Genomic DNA, 24,358 nt, shown 5'->3' on the forward strand with positions numbered 1-24,358 from the left:
TGGCCAGGGCGGAAAAGGCACCTGATTCTCCGATCATGGCTGGGGGGCAGGGCAAAGGCGGCCCCAGGGCTGCCTTTGCCCTGCCCCCCAGCTCTTAGCTCCCCCCTGGGTTTCCAATCACTGTCAGTGACAGGGGGCTTCTTCCTGCTTTCCCTTTTGCCTCCCTGCATTGTGCCTACATATGCAAATTAACCGCCATCTTGTTGACAGTTAACTGCCAATCTTAGTTGGCAGTTAATTTGCATATAGCCCTGATTAGCCAATGAAAAGGGTAGCTCGTACGCCAATTACCATTTTTCTCTTTTATTAGTGTTGATTCTCTCTAAAATAAACGAATGATTTTTATAGTACTGAGATTATATCGGACAACCCACAAAAATTCATCACCCTATATCATGATAAGAAGAGTGAAAGGTGTCAAATTGAGCCCTTTAATTGGTAATTTTTAGCAGCTCATAGACTTCATTAGCAATATTACCGAAATGAATCAAGACAGAATTTTCAGAATCGAGCTCATTGGCAGTTTGAAAGCGGTTGAATTGTTCTCCCAGTCTGTGTTGCAACAATCCTGGGGCTGTATTTAAAACGTTGGTATCAAAATAGGAAATGAGTCCAAGTCGACGTCCCTGTTGTTCCTCTTAAGGTTAAAGGTCTGTTTCTTTCAATCATTTCAAACTGACAGGCCTCCTGCCATCACCTCCTCCTTAGCCAGGCAGACAGGCCCTGGCTGTCAGTGTGAAAACATCTGTTGAATGGATTTATTGACTAGATCTTGTTTTTTTTTTTCCTCTCCCTTTCTCTATGTTATTTTTTTCTTTTGCCTTCACACCGTTTATGATGTTGCTGACCTGATGAACTTAATTTGTTGACATGTCGTTCTCAGTGTCTCCCTCGATGCTGATCTCACATTTCTTTCTACTGTGCTTTTTTCTTGGCAGCAGCCCTTCCTGGAACCCCTGCACACACGTGCACGCCAAGCTCCGCTGGCTGTGGCTGGCATGGATGGATTAGAGAAACATCCTCTTGTCTCCAGGACTCTCTCCTCCCCTGCTGCCTCCATGTTACCCCACCCAGCAGTGGACCGCCCCCTCCAGCCTGGCTCTGCAACTGGTAGGAATCCCCAAAGACTCTCCCTAATAGGCAGGCTAAATGTACCGTTCTTGTAGGATTAACCGATTTAAATGCTCTGAATAACTCCAACAGCAGAACGCTCCATTTTAACCCAAAGCAACCTACATTTTATGAGGTTAGATTGGCTGCAAGACAAACAGCACATCTGATAAATCTTGGGCTTAGTATTAATAGCCTTATAAATTGTTATCATTCAAGGACCTGGAAAACACATCAACAGGTGCATGGGTCCCTTTTGGAAACAAAAATCCCTACAACTTTTTTTTTTTAGCCGTGTTCCACAATCTCTTCCTACTCGCAGTGCTGGCCGCTAGGAAATTTATGATGCTCAGTTACATTGGAATCTAAAGAGTGTCCCTCTCTCAGTTGTTTTTCTTGGGTTTTTTTTTGTTTTGTTTTTTTGTTTTACTGTCTTCTTCTGACTTCCCATGCAAGTGCCTCATAAAAGACAAAGGTGCCAAGCAAACCAAACTTAATTCTCTATGATTAGTTCCACTTCCATTTATTATGGCACCACCAGTTGGGCTGTTCAGCCAATCTATTCCTTTGCTTACGGCTGTCTTTAATATTTTGGCACCTGGCTACTGAGGACAAGAAACCAGATAATTCCAATGTCAGAGGAAGGTCAAGTCTAGAACACATACAAAAAAAGGGGTGCTGTTCCCTCTAAAAAGGAACTGTGCTGTATTCCTTTCTATTCCTTGGAACCTGTTCTTGCTCCAGACTCTCAAACTGGCTGTTCAATGAAAGCTATTGTGGCCTAAGGAATCTAATTTAGATGAGGCTCATAATTTAGATGCAGCTCAGGGAGAATTCATAGGGACCTCCCCTAGAGGCTCTCGTAGGTTATCTGACTTATTTTTTAATCAATTTAGAGGATTCAGAGTTTCTTTGTGTGGCTTCTGTGACCTCATGCAACCCTTTTTGCTTAAAAAAGTTAAAATACCTTTTATGAAATTACATTCCAAAGCCTTGGTATCATTTTTTTTTTAATTTAAAAATCAATGAATGAAATGGGCAAGTTATTTAACCTTGACAGACATCTTTAAAAAGTATGTATGAGAGCTACTTTTTATAATGTGTTTTACCACAAGCCAACATTTTATACTAGGAGCTACGGGCTGGGCATATTTGGATATATTTCTTTTACCACATTAGCCACTGCCTCTGATCCCTTCATTTCTTGGAGCAGAGCAGACCTGTCCCCGACGACCCAGGGCTGCAGCCCAGTGGGAGCGGAAGCCACTTGGATCCATCATGCCTGGTTCTACCCCTGGTCTTCAGAGACTTTTTGTTCAAAGCCAAATACATGATGTAGAGGAATGCTTTGGGCAGGAATGCTTTTGAGCATAGCCTTTAAGAATTACTTACTTCTCAATTCTTTTTCCTAAAAGTGATTATTATTCAGCCTTAAGCTTACCGAGAACAAAAAGTTACAACCATCCTATCATCATGCCAATTCAATTCACTCCAAATTATCTCCTTATTTTAAAAGCGAGCTTAACTGTACATTTTTTGTGGCACTATTCCCACGTAGGCTGCTGTCTACTATTACAAGTCTACTGATAGATTTTCTTTTCTTGGTTAAGAGGAGCAGCCCTTTTCTGATATGCTTTGGTTCCCTTTACTTTTACTTATCTCTTCAATATGAATGAAGCAAAATCTCTGAATATTAGAATAATCCTAGAAGTTTAAGAAAACAGTGTTGCCAAATGGACAGGCTCTGTAGGCCTTAGAACAATCCAGGTGAAAGGGTGTATTGCAAACCTGGTAATATAACCGACATAAGCAGAACCTAATCATTCAATCTAAATACTGGTCATTTCAGATGATTATTTTCTTTTTCTTAATGTCAACATCCTAGCATTTATCAGAGTTTATATTCTAAACACAAGCAGGGAGATGAATTTAAGATTATTTTTATATTTAATGGACTTGAGAAGGCATATTTCTGGGCTAAATAAGAAATTTCATAAATCTACATTTTAAAAACACAGGATTTTATACTTAATAGGCATTCAATAAATTTTAGTTGAATCAGCAAATGATGTGTATAGGAAATATAACACATAGATATATATGTAGTCATAAAAACATGAATTTACTACATCAAATCTAATAACTGTGAAAGTAAAATTTACTTTTAATTTATTGTTCTGGTTAAAGAATAGTTAATTGATTTCTTGGTTATATAATTTAATAGAGAAAACCCTGTTTATTATCTTAACTAGAGGCCTGGTGCACGAAATTCATGCAGGAGGGGGGGGTTCCCTCAGCCCAGCCTGCACCCACTCAAATCGGGGACCCCTCAGGGGATATCCGACCACCAGTTTCAGCCCGATCCCACAGACATCCCTCTCACAATCTGGGACCACTGGCTCCTAACCACTCACCTGCCTGCCTGCCTGATTGCCCCAACCCCTCTGCCTGCCTGCCTGATTGCCCCTAACCCCTCTGCCCGCCTGCCTGATTGCCCCTAACTGCCTCTGCCTGCCTGCCTGATTGCCCCTAACTGCCTCTGCCTGCCTGATTGCTCCCAACTGCCCTCCCCTGCTGGCCTGATTGAGCTCCCAACTGCTCTCCTCTACTGGCCTGATCTCACCCCCAACTGCCTCTGCCTGCCTGATCACCCCTAACTGCCCTCTCTTGCCGGCCTGATCTCGCCCCCAATGGCCCTCCCCTGCCAGCCTGATCTCACCCCTAACTGCTCTCCCCTGCCAGTCTGATCTCGCTCCCAACTGCCCTCCCCTGCAGGCCTGATCTCGCCCCCAACTGCCCCCCTCTGCTGGCAGATTTGGTTCTGATTGGTCAGTTTCTATACCAGTCAGCAGCAAAAGCTCTGCCTCCTAGGCAGTCATTGGCTCCTCACAGTTGACCCAGATTTGGTTCTGATTGGTCAGTTTCTATGCCAGTCAGCAACTCTGGGCCTATCAATGGGGCCTGATCAGAAAGGCAAGGCAGATCAGCAGCCCCGGTGGAGACCTTGGAGAGAAATGGAGGCTCAGCTGTTGGCCAGGCTGGGAGAGAAAGACAGGCAAGTTCTGATGAGTGGCTGCCACAGAGGCTACTGATCAGACCCTGCCTCTCTCTCTGCAGGCCTCTTTCTGGGGCTGATCTGCAGCCCCCTAGGCCAGTGATGGCAACCTATGACACGTGTGTCAGAGGTGACATGTGAACTCATTTTTTTGGTTGATTTTTCTTTGTTAAATGGCATTTAAATATATAAAATAAATATCAAAAATATAAGTCTTTGTTTTACTATGGTTGCAAATATAAAAAAATTTCTATATGTGACATGGCACCAGAGTTAAGTTAGGGTTTTTCAAAATGCTGACACGCTGAGCTCAAAAGGTTCGCCATCACTGTCCTGGGCAGTCAGTTCTGGGTTGGATGCCCACAGTGGCCCCAGTCAGTGCTGGGTTGGATGCCCACAGTGGCCCCAGTCAGTGCTGGGTTGCCAGGGCAACCCAGCACTGACTTCCGGTCTGGTCAAGCCTTCAGTCGTTATAACCTTGGCTCTTTATTATATAGATTGACATTAAAAATGTTGCACCCTAACACTTGAATTTTTAAAATAAAAAGGCACAAGAAGTTTTTTAAAAAATGATGCAAAGTATATAATTTATATATCCACTGTGTATTAGCCCCTCCACTGTCATTGGGATTAAAAGCATGTATATAGTTGTTAACTTTCATTTAGTAGTTTTCCAAATCCAGAGGAAATGAAATGCACAGTTTTCACTTTACTCCTCCACATATTGTTCTGGCTTTAATCCAAACTTAAATTTCCCCTGTAGCCTTCATACTCTGACAATCCTCATGATCTCAAAATTCATCGTAGTGTTACTAATGATCTTCATTTTAGAGATGAACCCTTAAGGCTTTCATTTGTAGTATGTTTGTAAACAACTATTTTTAAGAATTAGACTCCTTTATTTTGACACTTTAATATCTACTTGTTGTACATTAAAAAATCAAAAGTGACATTCAGTTATGTTCCTTGGGCATATTTAGTGGTGTTTTGGTTTTTTTAGAAGAAAGTGATACAATCTCACACACTCAAGTTGTTCCACTAAAAAGTAAGGAAAACAAATATGTTTAAAGGTATTTGCTTAAATCCATTCTGTAAAAATCTATGCTTTTTGATACAACTAAAAATATATTTAATACTAAACACATAATTTTCAAGGCACACCATTCAAGCCTTCACTCTTCGTGTGGATTTCCAAGCGCCAATTGTAGTAGCCACCCTGGCCCCTTTTTATGAAGAACAAAGCGATGTTCCAAGGGAAAAATGTCTGAGTCAGTCCGTTGTTGAAAGATGAAGTCTCCAGTTCGTTTCCTGTGAGGACTTGACTGGACCAAGAAGCAGAGACTGAGAGGTAGCTTCTACCTGGTGGCCCTCCAGGTGCTGGGTAAAGAGGTTTCTAAGATGCACACGAAGAGCACAGCACGCAGCTGCTGTAGTGACAATGAAGGATGTGTGTTGTAGAGTCAGGTTGCCGCATATTCAAATGGATTTTATGTTGTATTTGAATCTGAGTAATAATACTCAATGTAAGAGGTGCTCTTTTCATTCTGTTTAAAGTCAAGGCATGGCATTTTTATGTGATCTGATAACTAAGGGAAAGGCAAAGTATTCTATCTTAGTCATCTCTTCCATTCAATGATTCCTAACAGAGATGAGGCTCGGCCATCGCTTCACAACAGGCAGTCGATGATGTCACTGTGCTTGTTCATACCAAATGGGATTCATTGAAACAAGAATTTAATGGCAAATAAACTTGATTGACTTTATCTTCCCTACCACCCAGTACAACTTAAAGCCTTCTTTACCCCCACACTAGGTTACTGTACGTAATCTGTGAGTAAATTATTTCTTTGTAATATTATCTCTTTAGTCAGAGTCTAATGCACAATAGAATTATGGTGTGCAACTAAACCAACTTCTGTGAAAGCTAGTAAGGTACTTCAAATACTTACCTTATTTAATAAAACTAAAATCCATAGAAAGCACAAAGTCCAAAATATCTATCAAAATTTTTTGAGGATGTTTTCTTTTTGTAGAAAATAAACTAGTAGGGTTTAAAATGCAGGTAAATACTTTATGTTAAGACCCTTGTATTTCCAAAAATCCTAATTTTAACTCATCCCATGGATCACGAGAGCGATGGATCCACTGGTTTATGTTGCAAGTGGTAACCCATGTGGCAGAAAGGGTCAAAGAAAAGTAGAATTCCATATGAATCCCAAAGAGAAGAGAAGAGCAGGATTGTTTCTCACCCTATAAGTCTTTGTTTCTGAAAAGAAAAAAAGAAAAAGGAAAAGAATGGAGATGAAGGATGAGGTTAAAGTCTCACCTTGCAGTGTACCTGTTAACACCTCATTGCTACATCATTAAGATGAACAAGTGCAGGTATAGGGTTCCAGACTTTATTTATTTCTCCTTAAATTCAAATGTCTTTCCAAGAGCTCCTGGACTTTGTGTTATAGTCTCCAGATACTTGGCAATAACTTCCAGCTACTATAACCTGTTCCATAATTTTTGTTGGCAGTGGTTTATAGAGAAAATATTAAAAGAGGAGCAGTTACTATCGAGATGAAGTTAGATATGTCAAGAGATGAAATAGTAAAAAAAATAAATAAATAAGCAACTTAATCATTTGAATCTCTACTCCTGAAGAATCTGTCTTTAAAATGAGGGAGATACTATATTTTCATTTTTGTGTATTGCTAATGTATTTTTTACTTTGTGTATTATGAAACTGGGTTAAAATCATGTTTGTTATGTAATAGCAACTCATAAATACTTGATGTATCTGAATTGTGAAGACAAGTCCTTTATATATTTACATTTTGGAATTTCTTTTTTATGATTGTCTGCTTTCCTTTCTGCCTTCTTTCATGTCTTCATTTGGACTTTATTTAAAAATATTCATTCACTTCCTTTAGTGCAAAGTGTCACATCCTATCTAATAATAGAGAAACATGGTAATTAACTGTAACTTTGCTACCGTTCCCATTGGCTAATCACCGAGATATGCAAATTAACTGCCAACCAAGATGGCGGCCAGCAGCCAGGCAGCTGAAGCGAACAGGAGGCTTGCTTGCTCTAGTGAAGGAGGAAGCCAAGGTTCCCCGCCTGCCGCTGCCGGCCTCTGAGCTGCTGTCTAAGAAACAATGTTGCAATTATAGAAGGTAAACAAACCCCAGAAACCTGCTTTCAGCCGTCAGAGCTGGAGTTGCAACAGAGTTTCAATGATAGAACCCAAACAAACCCAGATACCTACTTTCAGCAGTCGAGGTCTCAGAGCTGGAGCCAAGCCTCAGAGCTAAAGCCGGCTCTCAGCTCCAGTGACAGCCATAGAAGGTAAATAAATCCCAGAATAAAAAAAGAAAGAAAAAAAGGAGAGGTTGGGAGTTTCAGTCACCCGCCAGCCTGAAAACGGCCCTTAGCCCCTCACTCAGACTGGCCAGGCACCCCAGTGGGGACCCCCACCCTGAAGGGGGTGCGACCAGCTGCAAACAGCCATCATCCCCTCATCCTGGCTGGCCAGGAACCCAAGCGGGACCCCCACCCTGATCCGGGACACCCTTCAGGGCAAACCAGCCAGCCCACACCCGTGCACCAGGCCTCTATCCTATATAGTGAAAGGGTAATATGCAAACTGACCCTAACAGCAGAAGGACTGGGAATGACTGGTCACTATGACACACACTGACCACCAGGGGGCAGACGCTCAATGCAGGAGCTGCCCTCTGGTGGTCAGGGTGCTCTCACATGGGAGGAGCTCTGCTCAGCCACAAGCCAGGCTGATGGCTGCCAGTACAGCAGTGGTGGTGGGAGCCTCTCCTGCCTCCTCAGCAGCACTAAGGATGTCCGACTGCAGTTTAGGCCTGCTCCCCGCTGGCAAGTGGACATCCCCCGAGGGGTTCCGGGCTGCCAGAGGGATGTCTGATTTCCATCTTAGGCCCAATCCCCCGGGGAGCGGGCCTAAGCCAGCAGGTGGTCATCCCCTGAGGGGTCCCAGACTGCGAGAGGGCACAGGCCGGGCTGAGGAACCCCCCCCCTCCCTGCCTAGTGCACAAATTTTTGTGCACCGGGCCTCTAGTAGATATATAAAGATGAACACATTAAATGCCCATTTTAGAGATACTTGCCACTAGGATGATAAGATATAAAATAAAAGGTATTATGCTAAAGAAGGCTACAAGACTTCCAGGAATCCAAGGAGATCTATTAGTTAGGTTAATCAAGGAAGGCTTCATAAGGGAGATATATGACCTAGTTCTTGCATCTTTTCATTTATAGGATGGGGCAAAAGTAGGTTTACAATTGTTCCTATGGAAAATAAATACAATAATTAATAAAATAATAATATAAGAGTAAAATCTGTGTTTCTCATACTCACTACTTTTTGCTCCTCTGTACGTATGTTTTTTATTTATTCATTAAAAATACTTTTGAGAATCTACTATATCCCAAGCATGTTTCCAGAGACTAAGAGTTCAGAGGTTAAACAGTACAACTCTAGTCTGTGCTTTCATAGATCATACCAGATGAAGAAATGCATAATTTACAAGTTATACACCAATTAAATAATGTGATAAATGCTCTGAAAACCTAGAAGATGCTGTGAGTGCATGTGGTAGGAGACCTAATTTAGAGATCTCAGGGAATGCTTTGTTGAGGAAGTGACATTAAAACAGCCTTGAAGAATGAATAGGAATTAGCCAAATGAAGGCTGGAAGGAAGAATTTTGGCATAGATGGAACAGCATGTATGAAGAATGCAAGGCTGGTATGATTATGATCCCTTTGTGAAATGGAAGGTAGGCCTTTGTGGGAGAAGCAAGAGATCAGGAGATGGAGGTGTGTGCTGTGAAGCTGGAGAAGAGGGGAGGGGCCTATGTATATGCTGACCTTGAGAAAAGGCAACCCCATCAGCTACTGTTGTGTGGCAGATGGGATAGCGTGAAGTCGGGTAGCCTATTACAGGGCTATCTCAGGAGTTCAGATTAGAGGTAATAAATAGCACCTCTAATTGGGTTGATTGTATATGGTTTTAGCATTGGGGATAAGAAGTAATTCAAGACGCACTTTGGAAGAAAAATACACACGACCTGTTTTTTTCAGTGGATAAGGAGTGTCAAGAGGAGACTATGATTCCTTGCAGGAACAATGGCGGATCATGATGTCCTCTCCCGAAATGAGGAAAAGGTGTGAGGTTTAAGATCATGAACTCAAAGCTGAGACATCCAAATGGAGACTGTGAATGGGTAATTGAATAGACAACTGTGCAAATGTACTGCTACGAGAAGAGATCGGTTCTGAGGCTGACAGTGTGACAGACTCAGGGGTCTAGAGATAGATTTTGAGGCTATTTGAGTGTTAAGAATGAGTATTATATATACTTAGATGTAATTATTACCACATGGTTTCAAAATATATATGCCATTCTTCTGCATGATTTTAGTATACTCAGGAACAAATATTTTCACTTCTGTAGTAATATTTTTCTAATATGATACTTAAGTCAAAGGGGGAATAAAATTCATTCATTAATTAAACTTACTTTATAACACAAATAGTTGGTACTTAGCTGTTTTTGAATAGATACTTGCTTTTGCTTTTTAATACCTTAACATGGATTCATTCCCCAGAGAGTGTATTTTGATGCTAATTTATTGGAATATGGGTTAAATAATTTCTTATGACAGGTAATTTTGTAACATGTGTCCCCCCCCCGCCCCTCCCCCGCCAGGAATTGGATTAGGGGTGGAAACCTTTTCAAAATTAACCAGTTATAATTATAATGTAATTTGTTACTTTAATAAGTCCTATTTTATGTATCTTTAATAGTTCATTTCATCAAATTTTTATAAAATCTTTCCCAGCATAGGGTCTAACTGAAATATGAAATACGTTAACTCATGGTTAAAAGCAGATTTATTCATTAAGTATCTCTGTAATTTTTACTGAAGGGATTGCAATTGACTTATTTTTTTTTAAAAGAAATACTGCAATTGTCCCACAATATTATAAGATCTACAATACCCATATTGCTTACGGATTGGCCTAAATTATTAAAAAAAAAAAAAGCACAGTAAGCAAAGGAGAAAACCTTTTCTGCACAACTTTGAAGGCGTTGCTAAGCAGAACAGGCAAGCAGTTGGAAAATCTTCCAATTTATTACAAAGATGTAACCTGATCTAAAAATGAGGCTAGAATTACTCATGAAATAAATTTGCAATTGAAAGTCAGCTCATTTTGTGGCTTTAACGATAAAATGTAAACCTCTATTAAATTGAGTTATCTGTCAAAAATACTTCATAATGATTTAAGATACCCTAAACTTTTTTTGTTGTTTTTTAGTCTAAAGTTTTAAAATATGTTTTTTTTAAATATCACTATCTTCATGTACTTTACAGATTTACTAAGCTAGGGTCTGAGTGCTGATTAATCCAGGGGTTGATTTTTTGCTTATATGTCCAGATACACAGGACTCAGTACCTCTTACATGCTCCTAGGAATTGATGGATATGTATTATTTCTCTATTAGTAAATTTATTTGAAAAAGAATGCCTTTCTGAGTAATCATATTGTCATCTAACTATGTATCGTTACTCAGTCTTGTGCTGTGTGTTCTTTGTCCGGCAGGGATTGCCTATGACCCTCTGATGCTGAAACACCAGTGCATTTGTGGCAATTCCACCACCCACCCTGAGCATGCTGGACGGATACAGAGCATCTGGTCACGGCTGCAAGAAACTGGGCTGCTAAATAAATGTGAGGTAATCCTGAATTGGCCACACTCTTTTACTTACTTAAATAAATCATGCAAAGGGGCCAGTATTCATTTGGGTAGCAGTAGAAAAATGTTAGCTCTGTAGCACCAACACCATGATTGATGAACCATCATCCCTCGGCACTAGTAGCATAGAATTGATGACCTGACTGCCTTGGGCACACAGTAGGTACTTAGCCAGTGTTGACGGACTGAGTAGCTGCCTAATGCGTGTGCTATCATTGCAGCATTTGTTTTGTAGACATGCTAGCATTCCTATATCCAGGTAGATATCATTTCTTGAGTTAATGGAGAAACTCTTCACAAACTCTTAAGTGCTAAATGCTAAGTAGTTATTATTTTGTGTTATAAGCTCTACTGAACTCAGATATATGTCAGTGTTGTCTCATGGAAATGAATTTATTTAGAAGATTAACTGTCCTCTTACCAAGAAGAGTCATTGTTTTTACTGATGTGGCTGTTGTTTTTATATTTCTATGGTTCAGGGTTGAATACTTTTATCAATATTTCTTTAGACTCATTTCTGTAGGTTCCTGATGAGTCCCATTTTTTATTTAGAAAAATCTGTTTATTTAGGCTTTTGAAGATTAAAAGTAAAAGTGATGAACAATTCAAAAAGGCTCCCATTTTTAAGAAGAAATTAAATGGATAATATTTTTTATTATAGTTATGTCATGAGGAAACTGATACATTGAAACCATATTAAAGTTACTATACTGTGATTAAGGAGGAATCTTTTTTTAAATTATTTTTTGAGTTAATTAGTTTTTGGCAACCCAAAATGAAGTCAAGAAAATTCCCATTCGAAGCTAATTTAGTTTTAAGTGAAACTCTGTATTTCAGTTGAAATAGGAATGCCAAAGCGGATGGGATGTCTTTCAGAGTAGCTGCACTGGCCGATGTTTGATAGCATGGGTAACATCCATCTGATCATCTTCTCTGCAAAATAGTAAAAATAACTAACTTTCGAAGATGCACTTATTCGTTCAATGCATTCATTTCTAATGATAAATTATTTTCCTCTTTCATTTTCTCTTTCGAGGATGAATAACCTATCTCATCTTACAGGGGAGCTAAATCGTTATATTGAGTACCTCAAATCCTAGATAATGTCCCTAGGTCATTGAGCAGCTGGGACGGGGAATGAGTACTCCAGAGCAGTGGTGCAGATTTAGTTTCACAAGTTTTATTGTATGTTTATAGTGGAATTGTCAAATGTTTTTCGTATTTAGCATTCTGATTTTGACTAAATGTATCCTTTATCTCAAAACCCCAAGTGAAAGAATTTGAGCGAGATTTATTTATCTCATTCTTTCCTGAATGAAAGTGTGTTAGTCACCTTTTGCTGGTAGCATCCATATTAAATGGCAGACGGCTTTCATACTCTTTGCTAAATGTTATTTTTTTTTATTTTACTTTTTGTTCATCCTCATTCAAGGCTATTTTTCCATTGATTTTTGAGAGAGAGCGGAAGAGAGGGCAGAGGAGGAGAGAGAGAAATGAAACCTCGATGTGAGAGAGACACATCAATGGGTTGCTTCTCACACTCACCCAGACTGGGCCTGGCATCAAACCTGCAACCCAGGTATGTGCCCTGGACTGGAATCAAAGCTCTGACCCTTTAGTGTTTGGGCTGATGCTCTAGCCACTGAGAAACACAGCCAGAGCTCTTTGGTAAATTTTAGAGTTAGTGTTAAGGTTGCCATGGTATTAACAATACAGTTTGGAGGCCAAACCACTCTGTTGTCTGCACAATCCCATCTGGAGCCCATAAACCACCAAGGGACTCATTTGCAGTGGACTGGTCTTAATGGACATTTATTCATGTGAACATTCCTGTCTCACTTTTTAAAAAATATATATTTTATTGATTTATTTAGAGAGAGAGGAAGGAAGAGGGATAGAAAGATAGAAACATCCATGAGAGAGAAACATCATCGATCAGCCACCTCCTCCACACCCCCCACAGGGGATTGAGCACACAACTCGGGCATGTGCCCTGACTGGGAATGGAACCAGTGGCCTCTTGGCTGAACTACACTAGCTGGGCTCACTTTTCACATCTACTGTAAATGTTTCCCAGCTTGGCAATCTTTCTGTGCTTTGCTCAGGGAAGGCATTGCTGTTTACATCTTTTCACTTTCAGTTCTTTGTTATACCCTGGAGCCTTACCCCGGCCACTCCAAATTAGCAATGGCTTGTCACAGCACTCAGTGGGTTGTTAGATTGTGGTGTTTCTTACATCTCTTAACTGAAGGAACACTGTTTATAAGCCGAGCAAAGTACAGAAATATATGGTCCACAACCGTCTTCAAATCTGTCTGTTACCATCCATTTCTGCCCAGTCTTCCTTTTCATTTCCTCATACATCACATTATTTTAGTCGTGTATTATTGGAAACCACGAAAGTTCATCCATAGGACACATGGACTGATGTGAGAGCAGACCCAGGTGAAATGCCAGAAGCACTGGGGGGTTGATGAGGATATATGAGTGAGTCTGGTACCAGACCAGTAAGCTAGGTAAGAGTCTCTTTGGCAAACAACCACACAATAAGTAGTGCACTTGAAAGCCCAGATCAGAAGAGTTGATCTTAATGAAGATCAAGCACAAAAGGCTGGTCCAAAACTTCACAATAATGCTAACATAATGCTTCACTAGATGTCTGCTTTATTTTTTAAAAAAATATATTTTATTGATTTTTTACAGAGAGGAAGGGAGAGGGATAGAGAGTTAGAAACATTGATGGAGAGAAACATCGATCAGCTGCCTCCTGCACACGCCCTACTGGGGATGTGCCTGCAACCAAGGTACATACCCTTGACTGGAATCGAACCAGGGACCCTTCAGTCCGCAGGCCGATGCTCTATCCACTGAGCCAAACTGGTCAGGGCAGATGTCTGCTTTCTTAAGGGATGAAATTGTTGCCTATGTGTTTGTTTGCTCCTCTATTATCAAATATCAATGACTTTATGCTGACCTAATCCAAAATATAAAGTAGAATTTCTAAAATCATTAAAAAATAATTTAACTTTAAGGCATCTAAGATGCATCCCTTTCCCTCTGTATGAATGATTTTAAAATATAAAGTGGCATTTTGGGAAATGATCATTAGCTAAACAAATGTTATCCTTTTCTATAGATTTTAATGTTCTATATAAGAAAAAACATACTATCAAAAGGTATAACACATAGAACCAAAAGAAACACGACTTAATGTCTCTTCTTGATTGTGTCTACCAGAAGAGCAGAGGTTGAGGAAATGAAATAAAAGGAACATACAGGGATTGTTGCAGACCAGTTTAGCACACTCAGAAATAGCAGAATCTATTTTCTTAGCCAGTAATCTCCCCAGTAAGCACAACTGATACATGTACATTGTGAATTTTATTGTAAAGTTTTTATTTGACACATTAATTCTAATATACACATTTATTAATATACTAGGGGCCCAGTGCATGAATTCATGCACCTTGAAAGGAACTGTGGGCCACGAGGCTGCGGTGGACCAAGGGGCGGGTCTCAGCCCATCCTCCGCACCCCTGCCCAGCCCCTCCTGCTTTGGCCCCCGGTCCCCTGTCTGCCTGCAGCCCCCCTCCCACTGTTGCCACTCCCACGCACTGATGCTGACAGCGCTGGCCTCACTCACACCTGCTGAGAGCGCAGAGCAATTGGGGCCATCGCCAGCAGTGGTGTGAGTGGGGCCAGTGCCGTCAGCAGGTGTGAGTGGTGGCTCCTGCCCTGATTGCCCCTCAGAAGCAGGGGGAGGTGGAGAAGCCCTCAGGGCGATTGGGGCCCATGCTGGGCGCTGGCAGCAGGTGTGAGGGGGCTGTTGCCAGCAGCCGGTGTGAGTGAGGCCATTGCTGGCAGCGGGTGTGAGCAGTGCCTGCTGGCCCTGATCGCCCCTCAGTAGCAGGGGGAGGTAGAAAAGCCCTGAGGGGCGATCAGGGCCAGCAGTTGCCACTTGCGCCCGCTGACCACACCAAGCAATCAGGGCTGGTGCCGGGTGCCAGCAGCAGGTGTGAGCACTGAGTGGGACCACGGTGCGCAGGAGCAAAGAATTTTCAGTAACAGCCAGAGGCTCAGGGACTGGTACCCTGCCTTGGTCTGGTGCCCCCACTCACCTGCTCCACAATCCCACTGCGGCCAATGCCTGCCATGTTCTACTTGCGCCCCTGATGGTCAGCACACGTCATAGCGACCGGTTGTTCGGCCGTTCAGTCTATTTGCATATTAGCCTTTTATTATATAGGATTTTTAAACCCTCTCCAAGGATTCTAACCTTTCTATCTCAAGCCACATTAATTTGAAAATTTCAATGCTGTGGGGGGAAAAAGCAAACCCCAAAACATGCAACAAACCTTTCAGCAATTCACAACTCATTATAGTCAGAAGCCGAAAAGCCAGGAGAAAAGCACACCATAAATGGCAAGAGATTGGGTTCATGGGGATGCATTATCTGATTGAAAAGGCAAGAAGGTTCTTATGCTAACGAGCTTCCTGGCTAGTGTTCATGAGCCTTCTAAAGCAGTCAAGGCCAATGACAGTATCTTCCAATTGAACTTGACTTTCTCAGTCCAAGAGAAGTTAAGTTCCAGTTTGGATGTGAATGAACATTTACCTTGATGGCTCAAGGACTGAAGAAGAATCAGGTCTGCCTTTCTAAGTTGCCTAGAGTTAGCGTCCAGCTCTGTTCCGTGGGTATGTCTGCAGCAAGCTTTCCTGAGAAGGTAAACTCTGTGTGTCTCGGACTTCGGGGAATTTGTGTACGAGCCGTGGTGAATACATTATGGCTCTCTCTTGCGTGGTACAGACAAATTCCTCTCCTGGTTGTGAAAATAAGAACTCAACTCAATTGTTTTACTAGATTTTATTGAAAAGGGTATGTTCAAATAAGAAATAACACATGCAAGTTGGGCAATGTATTGTTTTCCACTATCCAGATAGCAATCTGCCATCTTTGAACACAATTTTCCTGCCATTGTCTGTATAGCTGCCATAGATAGAGATCAACCCGTGCTTTTTTTTTTAATAACATAATCAATGGGTGTATATATATATATTTTTTCATCTCCAATTTTTATTACAAGGCATTTCTTAAAATTATTTATATATATTTTATTGTTGATAGTATTACATATAGCTCTCATTTTCCCCCTTTACTCCTTTCTCTCATCCCCTCACCCTCCCTTCTCCCAGTTCTTCTCGATCCTATTTTCCATGTCCATAGGCTATATGTACAACTATATAAGCTCTCTGGTTTCTCTCTTCTCATCCCACCCCACCCCCACATCGAGGTATGCCAGTCTGTTCCATCCCTCCACGCTTCAGGTCTTATTTTGTGGGTCAATTCATTTTGTTCATTAAATCCATGTGCTTTAGAGAAGGAGTTGACAGAGCTATGGGGACTTATACCTGGCCAGCAAGCAGAAACCTGTGGCTAGGTAAATGATTCATTCATTGATTACAGTGGGGCTCAAAATATTAGCATATATTAGAATGTTAGCATCCCCTGGAGGCTTGTTAAAACGGGGTTTTGGGGGCTCCAGCCCGAGTTTCAGATTTAATAGGAGTAGGGTTCGAGAATTTGCATTCCTAACATGCGTGTGGGTAATCCTGATACTGCTGATCTGGGCACCACACTTTGAAAACAGCGATCTATCCATTGAACAGTATCTATCAAGAATTTGCATTTTCCAGGCTTCCGTGTTCAGAGCTGCAGATACAATACTGAGAAGAAGCATCCCCTGCCTTCAAGGAGGTTACCATCTGGTGAGATCACAAAAATAAATAGGTCATTAAACTCCCAAGGGGATTTATATTGCAGCAATTTTAAAGACTCATTGATCGAGCTGGGGGAATACCTAAAACGAGAAAGACTGTGGTCAGCAGCCTCCGTAGTCTTAACAGCCTCAGAGGGGCCCTCTGAGCAAGAGAGAGAGGAAGAGATACCATACATCAGAGTGCAACGGAGGAAGTATGCCAGACCTCATGCTGCAGATTTGCCCTCCTGTAGTCTATCTATAGTCAAGCTCCTTTGTCTGTTTAGATTACTGTTTCCCTGGGACAGCGTGCAAGGGGTCCCGGTTCTGCTGGCACACAGAGAAGAGCCAGCTTCCCTCAGTCAACAGCGTAGCCAGTTTTGCAATTCAACAATGATATGATAGAAGAGAGAGCAATTTGAAAGCACTGGGAGGGCTCAATTGTTTCAAAACAATACAATGGTCCACAAATCAAATTTATGTATTGTGTCATTTCATTTAGCAATGTAGCACATTAACCAAAATGGATGCCTCAGAGGTTATTGTTCAACATTAGCGTTGACCTTAGTCCTGCCCTCAATTATCTGTGTACTTTTGTCAAAACATTTAACCTCACTGATGAGGGTGCCGGGCAGCATCCCTTCCAGCTTCTGGGTTGTATGGAGTTAGATGGCTGAGGAGTTCATTTAGAACATAACCCTTTCTTTGGTTAAGAGCAGACAGCATTTGTCGGCTGTTTTAGTAAACACACTGCTTTTAGTTTGTAAGCTGTAGTGTAAATTGGCCGTGCTTACTAGTCCTGATTAGCAGCCAGAGAAAACCTTGGTCCTCATTGTGTTAGGTTACCATGGTTCCGTGGGTTAACTTCTTTTGGCATGACGTGGCGCTGTTTTTGAAAAATTGAGGTGCTACGTATTCCTCCACAACCAGTACTATTTACTTTCCTCCCTGCTGAAGCATCCATACTTAGTTTAGTGATTTGGTCGGGAGCAGAATGCAAAACCAGCAGCTCTCTGGTCACCGTGAGAAAGAGATCTCGAGAGGTCCTTTGGTGTCCTCTTGAGGAACAGGCTCTTGGACAAGGTCCCCAGGTTTCTGACGTGTGTGTGCCCCCGAGGGAAAGAATGCGCTCGCCTGGGTTTGGGAAATTGTGGAGATGGACCCATCATCTGTTAGAAATGCACTGGCAGTTGTTTTTCCAGAAGTGCTCATGACTCTCAGCCCCACCAAGCCACCCACAGACATTTGCTTGCTCTCACATTTGTTTTGAGAATAACAACATTTTATAATGCTTTTGTTGGATTGCACATTATGTGGACTCCGCGTTGCTTCTTTGTGACCAGTATTGAATAACTTTGCTTCGCTTAATTCCTAAGTAAAAAGCATAAGCAGCACGCTGTGCTGCAATCTTTAACTCTTATTTAAGCACCAACACAAAGTAATGACAAAACAATTCTGGGCCCCCAAACCAAGTGCCCGCTGCCCCTCTAGAACTCCTCTGCAGTTCCAGTGAGAGAAGTGGGGAGCTGGTCCAGTGCAGTCTCCAGACGCCAAAGAGCTCAGGGCTGGCGTATCCAGCCCATGTTCCTGCACACACACAGGTGATTTTCAAATGCCTTTTGCAAATCGAAACAAAGAAGTGCAATGCCCTTCAAAGGAACCCTTTGGAATGTGCAGGTTTTCTGACCTCAGTGTTACAGAGCACTGACGCCTGCAAGTTCACGGAAATGCAATTAAACATTTGTTTTATAGAGAATCTAACTAGATGGCAGCACATAACAGCTTACTGCTTTGTTTAGTTTGAAAAAAAAAAAGGTGTTTTTGTGTTTTAGAATCGAACACAAAGCAGTAAAAAAACTCAAGCAGAGAGGCTTGTGAGTTGTCTCTAAGGATGTAGCAGACTTAGGACGCAGTACAAACGATCTAGATGTGATGAGTAAACCAATGTGTTAAGTCATTATTCTGAAGGAGATTGGTACACCACAGCAGAGTGGACCCGGGCAGATAAATACCTTAAAAATGCTTGCGCAGCCTATAATAAGAATTAAGGTGATTCAGAATTGTTTGTTTGGATTTTTATTTCTGCAAAAAAAAAAAAAAAAAAAAAAAAAAGAAGAAGAAGAAGAATATGGAAAATGACCAATCAAAGGAAAGAAGACACACTGCCCTTCAGAATCCCTCTGGAAAGTAATACAGGACTTTTAGAGCATTGGCCTGTGCACTGAAGGGTCCTGGTTCAGTTCCTGGTCACATACCTGGCTTGCAAATTCAATCTTGGGCCAGGTCTGGGTCCCTGTGGGAGACAGCCAATTGATGTGTCTTTCTCACATGGATGTTTCTCTCTCTCTCTCCCTCTCTCTCTCTCTCTCTCTCTCTCTCTCTCTCTCTCTCTCCCCCCCCCCTTCACCCCATTCCTCCACTCATCCCTCCCTCCCTTCCCCTCTTTGTAAAAAAATCAATGGAAAAAATGTCCTCAGGTGAGGATTAACAACCAAAACAAACAAACAAACAAACAAACAAACAAAAAACCCCAGCAACTTATTTACCAAATATTTATTGAAAGCGAAGTTCTGTTTTTCAGCCATCTGAAAATTGCAGTGTTAAAGTAACAGAAAATGTTTATTGTGACAATTTACTTTATACATGATTACTATATTTAAAAAAGCAGTACTTTAACCTAAACCATTACAATGCTCATTTACAATGATGTTTAAAAATAATTATAAATGTAGAAGATTCAGTTGCATAAAAATTGTGAAAATTGAGCAATTCCACTTAGAGATAACTTTTTTTTTAACTTTCTGATGAGCATAATCATTTGAAATGGGTGGGAATCAAATATTTATATATATATATATATATATATATATATATATATATATATATATATATATATATATATATATATCATATACTTTTTAGCACTCAGACTTTTTACTGGGATTTGTTGTTTTTCTGAAATGCTTTTGAAATTGCTCTATGTCCTAAAATATTTTTAAATAAGTTGTAATGACTGAGCCTGGGCTGTGTGGCTTAGGAGTTGAGTATTGCCCCAAGGACCAGAGGGTGTGGTTTAATTTCCTGGTCAGGGCACTTGCCCGGGTTGCTGGCTCAATCCCTAGTAGAGCGCATGCAGGAGGCAGCCCATTGATGATGCTCCTCTCTCATCAATGTTTTATCTCTCTATCCCTCTCCCTTCCTCTCTCTCTAAAAAAATCAATAAAAACATTTTTTAAAAATAATGTAATGAGTGAATCAAGAAGTGTTACAGGCAAGTAGAAGCCACTTGTCATTTTGAAGATCAGATAGATTTTTTTTTTCCCTCCCAGGCTTTTCCATGCCCACTGTTTGACTACTCTTTAGTCCCTACTGCTGGCCAGTCAGTACAGCATCACTGTCTTGAGCTCACTTACAAACAGGAAGAAAGGACATCCAACATGTGGTTCTGCACCGAGGCTGCCCTCGGACATCCACGGGTGGCTCTAAGCACCTGAAGGCCCAGCCTGTACTCAAAGTTAAGCAGAAGCTCTGGAGGTGGCACCCAGGAAGCCATAGTTTTTCAGCTTCTACAGCTTATTCCAAGTCACAGGTGATGTTAAAAATCCTGGCCCCCAAAATGCAACTTAAGTTGATGAAGTTTCAACTTCATACGCTAACTGCAGTCGAGACAAGTGAATGGAGCCAAATATTTGGAAATGGAGAGGAACCACAGTTAGCATTTACCTGGAAAGCATCAGTGGCACTAACTCCAAAGTTACACATATAAAAAAATTTTAAATTGGGAAAATTGTCCATCATTTTAAAGTTTAAGGCTAAGAATATGAGTTTAAAAATTACTCTTCTTTTTCAATTATAATTAAATATATAAAAATGGACTTCAAAGAATAGAGTTTGTTTGAAAACTCTCATAGTCAGATCTCCTCCCTTGCCTCAACCATACTAATCCATCATTTCAATTATTATATTTGCTTGCCTAAGGCTAACATGTAAATTAACATAAAGAATATTTTATTGGGTTTTTATTGTGTTTAAGGTTATTTCACATAGAATCTTATTATTTTGGGCTGAAAGGAGGCTTTGAAAAAATTTGGACAGCCCTGGCCAGTGTGGCTCAGTTGGTTGGGTGTCTTCCCATGCACGGAAAGGTTGCAGGTTCAATTCCCTATCAGGGCACAAGCCTGAGTTGTGGGCCGGATCCCAGGAGGGGGCAATGCAGGAGACAGCTGCTCCAATATTTCACTGTCTCCCCACTCCCTTCCTCTCTAAAAATCAATTAAAAAATTAAAAGAAATAATTTGGGCAAACCTCCTTATGGTTATATATGAAGAAACAATGGTCCTGAGATGTACCTCATAGCTGGCTATGATCACATTAAGGACCCATGAGAATCAGTACCCAGAACTCAGGACACTTAGCTTACAATCCACTCTCTTTCCATGTGACCAACAAAAAGAACCAAAAGCCTGCTGGGCCAGCTGCCTCCCTCCAGTTTTTAGTACCTTTTCTTTACCAGGAAATTGTGGGGAGAACAATAAATTAGATGCTGAAGAATCTATAGAAGGAGAGAATGCAGTTGGGGGAAGAGCATAGAACCTTCTTTTATGTTACATTGAAAGAAGCAGTTATGTGAAAACTCCAGTAGGTACACCTGGGCATATGCATGCAACCAGATTTTTTTTGTTGTTTAAGAGAGAAAAGTGTATCAAGAATAATGACCAGGCCATGAACCAATTCATTAAGTGTAAGTATGGAATTTGTAACAGTGGATAACTGTGACACTCATAAGTCATTTATGATTTTTTAATTCTGTAAGTTGCAGCCCTGTGGATTTTTGTTGGGAAAAAAAAAAACAAAACCATCTCCCTCTATTTAGGGACATTGGATGAAATATTTCCAGAAAATGGAATATTTCAGTGGAAATTCTTGCCTACTATGTCACCACTTTGAAAATGATTAAAGAAAATGGGGTCTCCCCCAGCAGAGGCAGGTACTTTTTTGACTTGTCAGATTGAAGCTGGACATTTTCTCTTCGTTTGGAACTGCCACAAAATGAGCCCTTTCATGTCCTCAATAATACCAAACCAATGCAATCCATCTGTTCTGCTAAATTATTTCTAGTTCCCTAACCAAAGGCACTGCTTTTTCATGCATTTTATCATGATTTTATGCCCTTTATTATATTTTACAAAAGGTTCTGATTCCTCCAGGGCCAATGAGAACTGATTAGGACACTGGCCTCCGTCCAGGCTTTGAACACAGAAGGGGAAGGAATAGAACTGTTTCCTTTTTGCCCTGCTCCTTGGCAGAAAAAAATTTTTTTAAAAAGAATCTATACCGTGTGTGCGCTCTGTGTGTGGGTGGGTGTGGGCAGGCTGCATTTTATCCTGTCACAGTATGACTTTGTAGATCATGTTCAGAACATTCCTTCTATAATCAGGTTGCATTAATGGGTTTTCTTTCAGAAAGACTGCTTCTTTAGGAAAGAACCGGGGTGTTGTGAGACTCAATGACATGGTCATTTTAAACTAGTCAAACTTCAAACCAGAATGCAGACGGGGGTTCGGAACTGAGCCGGCATCCCCAGTGCGCAGCACAGGGTAGGCACCTCCCTGAACATTCGTTCCTTCCCACACAGGAGGGAAGGAACTGCCTAAGTGCTAGGCACAGAGGATGAAAACAGAATGACGAACACATCCCACATTGCAGGGTCTCTTGATTAAGAACATGAGAGAAGAGCTAGCCATAGGCTTGCTTTCCCAAGTCCCTAACAGCAAGGTAGTGAAGACCTGTATTTGGAAATACCCAAAAGAATGCCATCTCTTCAATGCATTGTGTTTCCAAATATACTCAGAATTCTCAAAGAAAACATTTTGGTCAGAGTCATAGAAGACTTTAGATAGACATCCTACAGACTGTCTCTGAGAACGGAAATCAGTATCTCCCTAAATTATGATTATCTGAGCACTTTACCCCATTTTATGACTCATTATGCCATTGACCTTTGACTCAAGAGAGCATCATCAGAGAAATAAGGGATAAAGGGTACACAGGAAATAGAAAATATGGGAAGGGATTAAGTGAAAATGTCTATATTTAAACATAAACACGTAACCTAATAAATTACTCACAATAAAACCAGAAAATGAAAACTGTTGGAGACCTCAATTTGAGAGGAAAAGTGAAGTTGACAAATATAAGACATCTGATAAAAATGAGGCAAAATGGAAGTACTCCAGGGGACGCTGAGTAAGAGAGAAGGAAAGCTGTTGCCATTTCAGTATTTTCAGCTTAGTCATCCTTCAAGTTCCCATAGCAGTGCCCTGTGAGATATAAATCTCAAAACATGCTTTCTCCAGATCCTTTTTCCAGGTAGACATTTTTCATATTGCATTGTTTTTCCCCCCACAGCTTTCTGTAGGAATATGCAGGTCCTGTGTGTGGGTCTTACTCTCCAGCAGCCATAGAAGCTGATGTGATGATTAAGAATAAGTATTCCTTATCTTTAGTGTAATTGTTGTTTAAAAGAACTATATTTTACAATAATAAAAAGGGCCAGTGTAAAATACTTCCTGGGAATCAAAAGGAAGGAAAGAAGGGGGGAAAAGTGAAATCAAAGCAGTAAAATGAACCGTGTTACATTTTAATAGTGACAAGTTACACTAGAGTATAAGCCAGAATAAGCACATGTCCAATAGGCTGGCCAGTTATTCTATCCTTACTCTTCGTTAGCTGATATCACTTAAGGGGATGACTGGTACTCAAGTTTAGCAGGAGTTCTCTTATGATGTCTCAGCACTTGAGTTATTGTCAATAATTGAATCATGATAGCAGGTTATTTTTTCAAATGTGCAAATGTGTGATTGAGAAAATGAGAAAGGAGTTGGGGCAAGCATAGAGTGTATGACTGTAAATATATGTGACTGGTGAATGAAACATAAAAGATATATTTCTTATTACTGGTATTTAATGGCATACCAGAGGCAGAAATTTAGTTTCAGAGCTGAAAAATATATTTATAGAAAAAGAAGAAAAAAATCAATGAAACTTTATGATATCAGTCAAAATGTGGGTCTGATTATTAACTATAGAACTGACATTATTTAAGACATAGATGATTCACTGCATGAGCTTATAAAATATGAGTGGCTATGGAATTCTTAGGTTCATAGAAGTGAGATCTGGAAGCCGGGTTGTTTCACAGTGTTCATTATTCTGCTGGATAGAACTAGTTGCTTCAGTCTGGTTTCCAGTCCTCTGCTCTTTCCAGTTTTAGATGACTCAGACCATGGATTTGCCACTGTTTATCTTGGATTTTCCAGCAGCTGAAATCTCAGTTAAAATGTTTCTCTTTAATATTGACTTTGAACGTTTGCTTCCTATTTTTCTCTCATGTCTTCTCATTCTATTGCTTTGGTTGTTCTGCTCTTCCATAAACATTTTCAAATTTAATGTTTATCATTGAGTCACAAATGCCAATAATGTGTTTATTTATTGATCAGGGCAATGGTTGATCAGATGGCCATCACACATTTGCTTTTGTCTTCAGCATTACTTACCTGGTTTCATTTCAATTTAATTATTGCCTACCTTGGAATAATTTCTCTGAAACACAGTTTTATTCCTCTAGAAATGTAAATTGGGTGTCAAAAAGGGGGAA

The 24,358-nt window shown here is 40.7% G+C and overlaps 1 protein-coding gene across 1 annotated transcript in view; it reads left to right on the forward strand.

Annotated features, from left to right (window-relative positions):
* The window catches only part of HDAC9 (histone deacetylase 9), an 841,916-nt gene that overhangs the window by 589,147 nt on the left and 228,411 nt on the right, over positions 1-24,358 (forward strand). Inside the window, exons 14-15 of the mRNA XM_059712491.1 lie at positions 939-1,110; positions 10,792-10,925. Of these exons, the coding sequence (XP_059568474.1) occupies positions 939-1,110; positions 10,792-10,925 (306 nt within the window). The remainder of the gene's footprint in view (positions 1-938; positions 1,111-10,791; positions 10,926-24,358) is intronic.

The sequence above is a fragment of the Myotis daubentonii genome, chromosome 10, assembly GCF_963259705.1.
Source record: "Myotis daubentonii chromosome 10, mMyoDau2.1, whole genome shotgun sequence".
Lineage (NCBI taxonomy): Eukaryota > Metazoa > Chordata > Mammalia > Chiroptera > Vespertilionidae > Myotis > Myotis daubentonii.